The sequence below is a fragment of the Dendroctonus ponderosae genome, unplaced genomic scaffold (genome assembly GCF_020466585.1).
Source record: "Dendroctonus ponderosae isolate FM_Combo_2020 unplaced genomic scaffold, Dpon_F_20191213v2 Dpon_F_20191213_1, whole genome shotgun sequence".
In the NCBI taxonomy this organism is placed as follows: Eukaryota; Metazoa; Arthropoda; class Insecta; order Coleoptera; family Curculionidae; genus Dendroctonus; species Dendroctonus ponderosae.
In genome coordinates this window covers 41,490,419-41,503,943 of record NW_026017110.1, presented here as the reverse complement: position 1 = coordinate 41,503,943, position 13,525 = coordinate 41,490,419, and the positions used below count along the sequence as shown (strand labels likewise).

At 36.1% G+C, this 13,525-nt stretch overlaps 1 protein-coding gene across 2 annotated transcripts; it reads left to right on the top strand.

The window, feature by feature from the left end:
- Nucleotides 1-1,179: 1,179 nt before the first annotated feature.
- On the top strand, nucleotides 1,180-12,319 carry LOC109533232 (dnaJ homolog subfamily A member 4). Of its 2 annotated transcripts, none has more exons than XM_048662943.1 (5): nucleotides 1,180-1,351; nucleotides 8,378-8,710; nucleotides 10,235-10,606; nucleotides 11,423-11,659; nucleotides 11,718-12,319. In XM_048662943.1, exons 2-5 carry the CDS (start codon nucleotides 8,389-8,391, stop codon nucleotides 11,999-12,001), a joined length of 1,215 nt encoding a protein of 404 aa, XP_048518900.1. In that variant the 5' UTR covers nucleotides 1,180-1,351; nucleotides 8,378-8,388; the 3' UTR covers nucleotides 12,002-12,319. The 2 variants fall into 2 exon arrangements, with proteins under 2 accessions (XP_048518900.1, XP_048518904.1); XM_048662947.1 differs by having other exon boundaries at nucleotides 1,232-1,459.
- The last annotated feature ends 1,206 nt before the right edge of the window (nucleotides 12,320-13,525 follow it).

Here is a 13,525-nt window from a genome sequence, read left to right as displayed (position 1 = left end):
TACTCAAAGATATAAGAGTTTGTTATTATGACTGGAAAGTTGAAAAACTTAGTAAGCAAGATCAGTTACTCATAACTCTCATGAAACTTTAGCTGTTAGTTTTAATGTTTCGCAGTCAAAAATATAAAGAATTACACAGTAATTTTTCTTTTTCATACTGGCTCTCACAATTTTAAGTCAAGCAGGAGAGTCTTCGGTAGCGAAGACTCAATGACATTGCCTCTCTCTTAAGAGTTTTCACCCCTCTTTAACTATGCACAGTCTTCTTTAAAGCAATCCGCTACAGCAGAAAATCGTACAACATAACCTGCATGTTGAAAAGTGTTTAATTTAAGAAAAAGTAAGAACGATGTATCTAATGTAGTGAACAAAATAGTTGCTAACGATAGCGGTACTGTCTTTTTTTCTAATATTAATGCTTAGAACCTGCAGATTTCTAGAAAAATACAGAATGAAACCAGGTCCAATGCTAATAAGATTGTGTGGATACAGTCCTTCGGCGCGCGCATCGTTTGACGTCAGACTAATGGAGCGTATTGGTTAAATAATATCAGAAATAAGTCAAATATGTCAATACCGTCGTTCTGCTTTTTAACGTGATGCTTATTAACTTTACCGCTACTGGTACGTAAATAAATGAACACGCTATCCTCTAATATGCTCAGAATAACGGATAACGTAAACGTGTTGCCATTAAGGGGCCTAAAAACTCCATATTAGTTCTGTAATACATTAATTATTTATTAACGACATGGCCAATTGTAATAATACTAAGGGGGATGTTCTGTGGTACCAGCTGTGAAAAATATGGAAATTTGAAAGGGATTATGTGTACCTGGAGATCAGAAATCCCCACTCTCCTCGATTTTAATTATAAAAACAATGCCAGTTAGTTATTCTAATATCAATCAACAATGAAAATGTTGGTGTTCTTTAAAACCCAACGGCACTCATATAAAAAATATTTATGGTATATTTTATTACAGATTATTATCAGATACAAAGAAAAAGAAAGCTATTACAGAAAATAAAAAGTCCTATAATAAGCAGTAATAGATATTGATTTTAAATATTTAAAAGCTAAGAAAGATTGTGCAGGAAAAGTAACAGTGGCAAGTTTTTATTTTCTTTTGAATTTTACAAAATTAATTTTTAAAATAGTTCTCAGAGTTGAAACGTCAAGCCGAGGCAAACGTGACAACATCGGTGACCCTCCTTGAATCGATTATTCACGTCATTGCTGCTGTCTAAAATAGCGAAATCAGTCGTCGAGAATTCGAGAATCTCGTAAGAACGGTGTTCTGGAAAGTTCTACACCAATACTGCTTCTTGCTTCACTAGTCGAAACCAGGTATTGCTTTAGTTTAGACACAGTTTAATAGCACATTTCGAATCGTTACTTTCTTCTTGATATTTGCGGTATTCTAACAGCAATTACGCATTGTCTGTCTGCTTCAAGGTAAGGTCAAATATTGCCATTTTATATGAGCTCTATTTTATATAAACCCTACTGCTTCTACCGCTGTTTTGCAAGTAACACCAAGAAAATGTACGTAATTTTTCTTTTTAAAATTATCGGCAACATCTAGCAGTAGATAGACTATCTTTGAAATGGACTGAATTCATGTGTTTCTGTCAACCGATATCTTTGCAATTATTTGAACTAATTTTAATTCCAATTAATAATAATTAAAACTCTATCTTTAATGAAATGTAATCAATATGAGTATCATAGCAGTACAGGTTTGAGTAACTAAACCTATTCGAAACCCTATCATGATTTGCACTAAGTATACACAGCTACAAGAATGCAGGACTGTTTTATCGTTGTTTCTAATTTCTATGTTTTATTTTCATTTATATTGATAGAAACGTCCTTTACTTTACGTACTATCATATAATATACATAATATATAGAACTATATATATAGAAATATCTATATGTATATACATAGAACTATTGAAAGGGCGTTTGATTCATTCAGCGGCTGGGTACCTACTTAAGTTCGTTTTTAATGCAGAAGTCTTCTTTTAAGTTGTTTTTTCATCTTGAAATGCTAAATTCGCAGTTCTAATTGGGTATATACATACACTGAGAATAAAAATCCGAATTTACAAAGTATCTTCTTGTAGATGCTTAAAATATTTTTAAACCCAATGGTCTGATACCTATTTGAGTTCATTTAGTGGAGATTTTATCCCGAACCTGTGATAAACATCACCACAAGAAAGACTATATTCGTATATTTTTGAAATAGTGCTACACATTTAAATACATCTTGGCATCTATCTGCACCATTTTAATGGCATAGGTTAAAAATGAGCTGCTTTCGTCGACGAATGTCTTGACGTAGCTCTAAAAAATTGGGAGTCAAAACCTATTTTATTTTGAGCCTAAGTCTGTTAGGACATAATTGGTATATCAGGAACTTACGCCCAGTGCATTTTTTGTCAAGAAATGCGTAGTTTTCAAAATGTTTGTGTAAACTTTCAAAACTTGGCTTTTATGGAATAACTTATTAGCGTCTGCAACCAATATCGATCTATAATTTACCATGTAAACCGTGGTTATTTTTGTTTAATAGTGCAAATTTTCAATACTTATATAATCTTTGTTAAATAAGGAAGTTGCAGGATATGCATCTGATTTGAATGATCATAAATTTGTAAATGTTATATACAGATATACATTATATGTATGTAAAACATGTAAATCCAATATGGCTACAATTGGATATAAGTACGGAGTAAAATTCGTCAATGTAGCTTAATTGCTGAACAATGCTCATAGCTGATTTTGGGAATATGAATCATTTGCATCAAGTTGAACGAAAATTCAAAGGCCGTTATGCATAGTCGATCTCTTACGATGCATCGGCCTCCCGACGATGGCCGGAGGCAATTTACTGGCGGCTAAACGTAGGAATACGATCCCTTTAATGCGCATGCGCGGACTCTAAGCGAGCAGCTGTTTATTTTTAGATTTGCTGTTTTGTTGATTGTTGATAGAGGTTAGCATTTTCCTTAATTCGTGTGTAAAGGCTACATGGTGTTCGAAATTCTTTTATACGTTACTTCAGAAAAATGAATATGGGTTGTTTATGCCGCAATTAAGTCAGGCACAGCTTGGAGGATAAAGTGGTTATTGAATATGCATATGATATACCTATGATTGTTTAAATGCACTTCAAAAAATTAAGATTTTAGACACCATTTAATACAGAAACTTGTACTACAGTCAATGGTTGTACTAAAGATTCTATGAAATCTACTCTTTTTGATCAGACGAAATCCAGGCACAAGCCATCAGTATAATAACATTTATCAATAATATGAAAGTACTAGGAACTCGCATGTTTAATAGGAACTTTGGGATTTGATGTTGCCTTTGCACGCCTTATGCTGGAAAGGCCGAATTGCAGAAGAAAAAGGCACCAATTTTGGAAGGTCGATAGGTCTAATATCTATACATAATAATAGATTTCAAATACCGAAAATTTTAAATACGAAACATGAACATGAACGGCACATAGTAAGAGTGAGATAGATAGCGCCCACTCCACTGTTAATCACCCAGCTGATCAGTAGCTAAAATCTACAGTTAACGCATGCGCATTAATGGGATCGTATTCCTACGTTTAGCCGCCAGTGGCAATTTTGGTTGCACAGCCGATCGGTTGAGCATCTGACGCACGCGCATTTTAACGTTGTTGGGCGATGCGGTGGGAATTTGTCGGAGATGGGTCTACACGCATGCCCGAACGATCGCCAAAGCTATTTTGTGAACGAAAGTTTTCAACTTCAACTACACGGTGATTCAAAATTGCCGTCATTCCTCTGGCGGTGTTTTAGGAGTACAGAATAAATTGTTATTAAAAACTGAGAAATTTGCAAAAAACTATATCAAAAAGACGTCAACAATGTTTTTCAAGGTAATCTGCTTATTTAACATTACGGAAATACCTGTTGCTTCGTAATTATTTAAAACTCTGGTAACCATGGAATTATGCAGAAACTGACAGTAAAATAGACAATGATAAATGGTAAATTCAGGATTCGTTGACTGGTGATCGTACTTTTTCGAAATGTCAGATAACCTCGAATGTATGTTTACAAATAAGCATACATTAGAATACATCGAAACAAATTAGTGCCTGTGTAATCTTATTATCCACTCTTATGGAGCGGCTTCTCGTATTCGGTTAATTAACTCATGCATATTTTGTACTGGTGTTTAGTAATCCATTGGTTTAATGTGTCCTTGTGTTGTGTGTATCTTACATACGTGGTAGGAATGTAGCTCTTCCTCGTATTTATTTAGTGCTTGGGAAAATGTCAGTTATTGTGCTCCTGCACAGCCCCTGAAAGGCTCTGTCCTGCTGCATGTCGCCTTAGCTTATGTCCAAAACTTGTTCCTGTGTGTCTGGAACCCGATCATCTTTTGTCGTCCACTATCTTCCTGGAGACAATCTCCAGTGTCTCTCGTCCTTTGTTGGCGTGAGTTCTTACAGCCTCTGCTATCTTACTGTGGCATTTCCCGTGAAATGAGAAATTCCCAAATTCGTGAAAGGAGCTTTAAAGTAAGTTGCAGTTCGACAAATTATTATTATTATTGAAAAAGGCTATCTACCTGTAACTATTTGTTACTGACAAAAAACATCATTGCCGCTGTGCCTTTTCATTAAAGAATTGTAGAAAAGAACTTTATTGATATGAAAAGTTTTCGTAATTTGAAGCAAAGATGGTAATTTTTCTTTTTGAATGCTTAAGTATTCCAATATGCTACCAATTAAACAGGGAACCATTTCAAAATAATGCTTACTAACAAAGTTGCCTGTAAAAACATTATTGCCGCTTTGACTTTTCATTAAAAAACCGTAGAAGAAAACTTTAATATTCAAATTTTTCGTAATTTAATGCAAAGATCGACTTAGAATTAGATTTGAACATACTACAAAGGTACGTAAAGAAAGCATCAACTAGCGTGATATGCAATTCAAATAATAATTGTATTATTTTCAAGTATATTCGAGATATGGAAAATACGTTAGAGAAATTTACTGAATCTGATTTTAGAAAACGCTTTCGTTTCTCAAAGGAAATTGTGCAAAGTGTTTTGTTGCCGTTTATCAATCAGCAGGAACAAATCACAAATCGAGGCATTCCTGCTCTTTTGATGGTAGTTATTTTTGAAAAAAATCAAGCTTGTATGCATGATGTGTTGTTCAAATAATATTAATAAACTCAGTTATTATTGCATTGCATTTTTTTAATGTTTAGAAAGATGTTTCGGAATCAGTCTTAACCTTAACGGTTTTTACCGTTAAGATGTATTTTCTTTCAAAAAATAGTTATTTTGCGATTTATTTATACTCTTACCCTTCGAAGCAACTAGCCGTAATAGATAGCGCTTATCTTTTCTGCCTTTGACGGCGTTCCAGCGCCGACTTTTAGAGCCGTTTCACACGGGCCACTCTGTTGCGCTTCTCAGTGGCGCTGCTGAGATGCGCGTTTTGAAGGTACATTGATTTATATGGAGCTATTCACATGGGCGCGACCACCGATTTAGCAGCGCTTCTGTGGCGATCAGTGGTTGACTACCGCCGAGAAGCGCCACTGATAGCGATACATTGATTGAAATCACGAGTTCATCACGTTTACACGAGCCACTTCAATCTGCTCAAGGTTAACGTGCACTTTTCGGCAGTGGCACCGAGAAGCGCTGCAGAGCGGCTGGTACAATGTTAACGTGCGCTTATCAGCAGCGCCCCTGAGAAGCGCTGCAGAGTGGCCCGTGTGAAACTGCTATTAAAACGACCTCACCAGCTAACTAAAAACAGTGCCGAACTTTTAACGGTAAATTAATAATATCAGCATCAGTGCAAAAGTCAACCAGAACAGTAATACTGCGCATGCTCAATCTAAGGGAGAATCGGCCGCGATTCCATCTAACGAAGAACAACTTTGCATCAAAAACTCCTTGTTTTCGCGTCGGCGCGGCACGCTTGGCTATCCGCCAAAAAAGTCTCGAAGATCGACTATGCATACCGGCCAAAGAGAATCGCACAATGGAAAAGTTCTTATATTTATCCATCTTGATTCATTTCACTTGCAAAAAGTGCAGTATTTGTAAATTATGTGCTCCTACTCCAAAATGATCTGACAGAAGTGTTTTTTTACAAATTAACACCCACAATGGTTTTAAGCTCAGATGCTAGTTCCGCTCCCGCCTTTCTGTCTTCCCCATGGTATGATATCCTGTGGTGCCCCACATAGTTCTCTTATTTGAATGTGCGGAACTCTGTATATTAATGTTTTCCGCCTTATTGATCTTAATGTTTTTATTTCTGTTGTTCTGAATATTCTTTTTTCTGCTATTTCAGCTCTTGTTTCCATTGAATACGCATATATTGGTCTGATATGCGTATTTTTTCGTCCAACCTCATATTTTTATTGCTCCAGATAACATCCCTTAAACATCCAGATACATAAGCAGCTTTATTAGCCTGCTTTCGTACACATTCTTTTAGATCTCCGTAGCGGGATATTTTTGTTCCCATTCAAACTTAGGAACTTGTTCGATTATTTCTTCGTTAATTACGATTTTGTATCGTCTGCGTTCTCCCTGGTACCCACGAGCGATTTAGCCTTAGATGTTGATATCTGCATATTGTAGGTTTCTGCCGTTGTTTTAATCATCATTCTCCGAGATCAGAATTGCGTCGTCATAACAAAGATTTTTTATCTGTTTTCTTCCAAGTCATGTACGCAGGATTGTATATTCAATTGCTTTCTCAGCAATTCTCAGTATTGTTGACCTATTTTGCCGAAAGCCTTGTTGTTCTTCACTTATTGCATATTCTTTAGTGATTTTATTGGCGAGTATCTTCGTTAGCAATTTTAGTATTGTTTTAAGCAAGGTGATCGTTGATAGGATTCTTCTTATTTCCTCTTTTGTATATTGGTATTGTAATGCTTGTGTTCCATTGATTTGGTACTCGTTTGAATTTTCTGAAAATGTACAGCAATATTTTCAATTATTATTTCTTCTCCATATTTTAGGAGCTCATTGGGTATGTCATCGGGTCCTGGGCCTTTTCTGTTTCTTAATTTGCCTGTGGTATTCTTAAGTTCTTCGCTGGTAATTTCTATTATTTGTTCGTTGACGCTTTCTTCTTCTTTCTCTCCTTCGCCGTCTATCGCATCTCCTTCATTGTAGAGTTCTTTGACGTAAGATGTCCATTGTTCTGCTTCTATTTTATCGAATTTGTTGTATTCATTAATATGTTGATCTCTAAGTCCACTAAATACATTTACAAAAAGTCTATAATAATAATAAAAGTTAAGTAATCTTCATTTAAACAAGACAGCTTCAAGCTAGTAACAGATATCGATTGTGTCCAGGTAATTTTATTTTGCTTAAAATGGCCATTGTTTTGATGGGTTTGACTTCTGACCTTTTCAAGCAAATTGTATATTACTTTTATTTTATTTGAATTACGTCTTATTTTTCCTTCTTATGTTCATTATATGAAGCACTACTTCTGACTAGTAATCGAATAGATCAACCGTGGTATGTAATGCATGTGAATGCATCTGGTGTTAAATTTTTCCTTTTTTTTTAATATTCAACTTGAAACTATACGCAAAAATTTGACGCATTGAGAATAAGTTACGTATACAAATTAACAAAATAAGAAATTAATAAATTTAAACACTTGTACTTTTTGAGTGAATCCGATCTAAACCTATGAATGTATAATTTTAAATTTGTTTTGCCGCTCTAGTGGCGATTGATCTCATTAGTTTTAGATTAGTCGATGCATAGATAAATTTATTCTTGATTTATTGTATGTGGCTGCGATAATGTAGTTAGTATTATGATGCTTTTGGATATTTAAACTGTTTATGGACTGGAATATTAAGCTGCTAGTAGGAATCTTGAAAATATTTTTAAGTTAAGTAGCTCAAATATCTCAACGTATACTTGCGAAATATTGAGAAACACTTTCGTAAAATATGTATAGTATATTACGGATAATAACAATGTGATTTGCAGAGGTTGCTATGCTAAATTGCGCAATTTTACTAAAAAATAATAACTCGAAATTTGATTAAATATTTGTTACACCGGGAACGTTTTAGTATAAGCACTCTCTAAGTTGTGTTTCTTTAAAATGCAAGTTTTATAATCACTCAATAAACAATAATACTTCTGAGATTGATTTGAACAAAAAAAACAGAAATTCTACCACCGTTAAAAATGAAATAATCATAGAAAGCCCATTTAGTGTCTTGCTGATACTAGTTTTTTTTTATACATACCTAGCAAATTTTGTTGTGCAATTTTATCCATTTGCTGTATCATCCATTTCAGAATTTGCCAAGATGGTGAAGGAAACTAAGTTTTACGAACTTTTGGGTGTGAAACCTGGCTGTTCCCCAGATGATTTGAAGAAGGCATATCGTAAACTAGCGCTGAAATACCACCCAGACAAAAATCCCAATGAAGGAGAAAAGTTCAAGCAAATTTCCCAAGCATATGAAGTGCTGTCAGATCCCGATAAAAAGGCAATTTATGACCAGGGGGGAGAACAGGCTTTAAAAGAAGGTGGAGTCAGTGGCGGCTTTTCGAGTCCAATGGACTTGTTCGATATGTTCTTCGGTGGTGGATTTCAAAGAGGGGGTGGCAGGCGAAGAGAAAGAAAGGGTAAGTCGTTCTATTTCAGCTATGAAAGTATGCAAATAATTTACATTATTTTATGTTTGAAGAAATCCAGTCATATGCGGTTATGTAGCGTTGTGAACTGGTCAGCAACAATTTACTATTATGTCAAAGCTGACCGATGATAATATTTGCATTCTATTAATATAAATAATTGTATCATTATACCGTACACAAACTATTCTTCTTTTTTGTTGCCGACATACTTTTCGACATATTGGCATTTCTACTTTCAAAAACACACCCTGTATCACAACCTCTTTCAAATATATACAGGGTGATTCGAAATTGGCGTCATTCCTCTGGAAGTGTTGTCTGGCGCTGTTATAGGAGTACAAAAAAAAATAGTAAAATAAATTAATTGTTATTAAAAACTGAGAAACTTGCAAAAAACTATATCAGAAATACGGCAGCAATGTTTTCCAAGGTAATCTGCCTAATTAACATTGCGCAAATACCTCTGGCTTCGTAATTATTTAAAACTCCGGTAACCATGGAATCATACAGACTGACAATAATATAGACAAGGATAAACGGTAAATTCAACAAGATTTGTTGACAAAATGTCAACCTGTTCTCATAACCTGGAATATTGGTGTTTAAAAATAAGCCATACAACACCAAACATTTGAATGGTTAACTCCAAACAAACTAGTGCCTGTGTAATCTCCTTATTATCCACTCTTATCAAGCAGCTTCTCGTATTCAGTTAATTAACTCCTGCTCCATTTGTATCTCCTTGTGCTGTGTGTATCGTACAAACGTGGTAGGAATGTAGCCCTTCCTCGGTGTTTATTTGGTGCTTGGGAAAGTGTCAATTATTGTGCTCTGAGTGCCCCTGGAAAGCCCTGATTCGGTTATGTCCAATACGCGTTCCTCTGTGCCTGGAACCCGAACATCTCTCGTTCACTATTTTCCTGGAACCACTCTCCTCGGCCTTTGTTGGCGTGAGTTCTTTCAGCTTCTGCCATGTTACTTTAGCATTTCCCCTGAACTAATCGCAAATCCGCAAATTCGAGAACGGAAATTCAAAGTAAGTCACAGTTTGACAAATTATTGTTATTATTGATAAAGGCTATCCACCTGTAACTATCTGTTAATGACAAAAAACGTCATTGCCGCTGTGCCTTTTTATCAAAAAATGTTCGTAATTTTTCGTTTTGAAAGCTTAAGTATTCCAATATGCTACCAATTAATCATGGAACCATTTCAAAATAATGATTAATAACAAAGTTGAAATTTGATCTTCAACTGTTAATATCTTCTAGAAATTTTCGAAAAAAAAAGTTCAATATTTTTCTCGTACTCCCCAAGGGAGCCTCTATTACTTCTTAAAAGGAATGACGCCAATTTTGAATCACCGTTTATATATATATTTTTTTTGCGTTGCTGAATGCTGAAGAATGAAATTTATAATAATATGATCTTATCTGTTGCAAGTAACATAAATTAGACTACCTTAACGCAAAACATTTTTTTCGTACTATAGTCAGTTTCATTTTTTGTTAGGCAAAGACGTTGTTCATCAGCTTTCGGTCACTTTGGAGGAGTTGTACAAAGGAACTGTTAGAAAGCTGGCTCTGCAAAAGAATGTCATTTGTGAAAAATGTGAGGGACGTGGTGGAAAGAAGGGTGCAGTTGAACAATGTTCAACATGTAGAGGATCGGGAATGCAGGTGCAGGTTCAACAACTAGGACCTGGCATGCTGCATCAGATTCAAACCGTATGTCCTGAATGCCGTGGACAAGGGGAAATTATTAACCCTAAGGATCGTTGCAAACATTGCCAGGGCAAGAAAGTAATTCGAGATAGGAAAATTCTAGAAGTGCACGTGGATAAAGGCATGGTTGATGGCCAAAAAATCGTGTTTAATGGTGAAGGTATGTTTTTATCAACATTTACATCATAGTTTTACTAAAGTAATAATAATAATCGATGCCAAACTGAATATTATACATATACGTATCTATATAATATCGAATCTGAGTTAATATTTAATTCCATTTCAATATAGGGTAATACACGGTCGATAGCGTATTAGACGTTTAACGAGAACGCGATGCACAATCTATCTGGAAATTTGCATGCTCTATCGGTCTAAAATATTTTCTACCATGCTTATTGAATGCTTGGATTGGCTTTACAGATGCTCTAAGTCTAAAGTCAGTATTTTCAAGATATCTTGTATAATTTGGAACAAATTGTTGTACGCGAGGCTCAAGCATGGGCTTTTCCTAACCCAATGCCAAAATTTTAAATTTCCGGGTAATCGCGTTGTAATACAAGATTCCTTTGGGGTATGTATTAATTAAAAATAATAAATTTTATTTAATATTTCGAAAACCGCTCTAGATAGATATGGGAATCGCGATGCAAAAATAATCAGGTCTGATCAATAATATAAAGGGAATCTCATTTAAAGCCTATATCGCATATAAGCGGCAACCTTGCATTGCTGAAAATATTTTAGGCCGATAGAGCATATCCGATGACATATTTGCACATAGATCGTGCGTCGGGGTCTCCTTAAACGTCTAATACGCCATTGACCGTGAATCACCCTGTATAGTGGCGGAATCGACGTACTTTTTGAAAGATAGTTACATTTTATAGCTTAACTAATAAATACATGGTCAAGATGTATTTCCAGGTATTTGTAAATTATGTGATTCGAAATACTATGTAATTTATTCCAGGTGATCAAGAACCAGATCTAGAACCGGGCGATATTATTATTGTGTTGGACGAAAAGGAGCACACAGTGTATAAGAGATCTGGCAGCGATTTGATATTGAGATTGGAAATTCAGTTGTCTGAAGCCTTATGTGGTTTCCAGAAAGTTCTTCAAACCTTAGATAACAGAGATTTGGTTATTACACAACTTCCTGGTGAGGTTATTAAGCACGGGGATGTAAAGTGTATTCAGAATGAAGGTAGGCTGACTTGGATATCCCATTGTGCAAATATTATAATTTTAATTTCTTTCCCCAGGAATGCCAATATATAAAAATCCTTTCGAAAAGGGACGTCTTATTGTTCAATTTTTGGTTCAATTTCCAAAGACTATTGACCCCGCGGTCGTCCCGACATTGGAAAATTGTCTTCCGCCCCGTAAAGAAGTAATGATTCCAGATTCAGCAGAAGAATGCGTTTTGGAGGAATTTGATGCTGAACAAGAAGCTTACCGTCGCAGGCAACATAAAAACGCTTACGACGAGGATGATGAAATGCATGGTGGTGGATCACGGCAACCGGTGCAATGCGCAACCACTTAAATTAAATGAAATTACTTATTGGTTAATTGAGTTTATTTTATATTTATTTTTCGTATTTCTATTACATGCACGTTTTCTGCAAATTCCGGCTTAATTTACTTGCATACATGTAGATATTCGGATGCATTTAACAATATCACTTTATTCAATAGTTGGTAATTAGTGTCCCGGATAGTGGGCCCTTAATTGTGTAATGGTAGATAGGTAGCATAGCAACAAATTTTGTATAATCCTGGCTTGCTTTATTTGTTACCGTCATCTATGTACTTGCAGTAAATAGCATTATGGAAAGCGTAAATTAAAAATAATTTAATTCGATCCACTTTTTTCATCCAGTATCCATCAAGTCGACTAAATAAAATCGGAATGGTGGTCAATCAGTTCGTTCTCAGCATATCGCGGAAACTTCTGTATTAAGTTGATAATTTAACCAAAGAGGTCACTAAAATTGAATGGACAGATACCCGGGAAGAAATGGAAATGTAAGTTTACTGGAAATGAGTACTGCTTATATTTTACATTATGGCGTGCCGCGTGGTGGAACTAACTCATATTTTTTTCGACTGCCTTGAACATATCGCATACACCCTTAACATAATAGTGCGTCAGGGTACAAACGTGTTTTGGAGGGCGGTCTGGAAAAAGGATCGTGCAGGCAGTCCCGAAGGAAGTGCACACTGAAGCGGTACGAGTGTAATGTCTAGTTAAAAAAATCCGTGCTAGACGCAAGAACAAATTTTGAGTCCAGTACTATTGTGCGTGAAAAGAAAAAACTCTCGAGCCAACCGAGGTGCAATTCTCCGTCATGCAGTTACGCGAGCCATAGACTTCATAATTTTAGTTCAGTTATTGTAGTTGTTTTTTTTCCTTTATTGTGCTTTTGTGGCTTGTTATATGTCTGTTAATGCCTCTTATATGTATTCAGCAAATGGATCGAAGCTTTCGAGTTGAAGGGTGCTGGCATCTCCAGCACATCCTGAACGACGAGATCTTTGCCAGATACAGGGTGCCTTACGATAGTGTACGACAAAGGAAGGGTGCTCACCTCACACGCCATGCATCATGCTCTAGGAAAGATATAACCCATCTCTTTTCTAGTGCCTACCACCAGTGGGCCAATGCAGTGGAGCGACTAGTGCAAGAACTGGTCGGGTAACGGGTCGAAAAGAACAGCACTGGGAAGCTGTCCTCCGAACCCGCATCAATCGGGCCACAAGCGCCACCCCAGCCTCAATAGTCCTGGGCTATGAATGTCCGGACTCATACCCAGGAAGCTTTCGCGCCTATGTTGATAGGCCGCGGAGAAATCGAGGCTGTCAATGGGGACATTAGATATTTGCCTTGCGGCGACCCACCTAGCGTTAGCCTTAAGGGTTCTCGACCTCCCAATAGCCTTTTTTAAACAGTTACCTACTAGAACGAACTTTGTCTGGCCAAAAGGGCGGCCATAGTTTTAAAAGGTGTAATATGCATAATAGGAACTTTGTTTTCGCAATGGCGATTTATATAAATGATATCCTTATG

What these genes read in the sequence shown, in the direction of transcription:
- LOC109533232 (XM_048662943.1), top strand. Translation starts at nt 8,389, where the DNA reads ATGGTGAAGGAAACTAAGTTTTACGAACTTTTGGGTGTGAAACCTGGC. An exon ending in AATCGTGTTTAATGGTGAAG is followed by an intron (nt 10,607 to 11,422) that starts GTATGTTTTTAT and finishes AATTTATTCCAG; the next exon opens with GTGATCAAGAACCAGATCTA. An exon ending in AAAGTGTATTCAGAATGAAG is followed by an intron (nt 11,660 to 11,717) that starts GTAGGCTGACTT and finishes TTCTTTCCCCAG; the next exon opens with GAATGCCAATATATAAAAAT.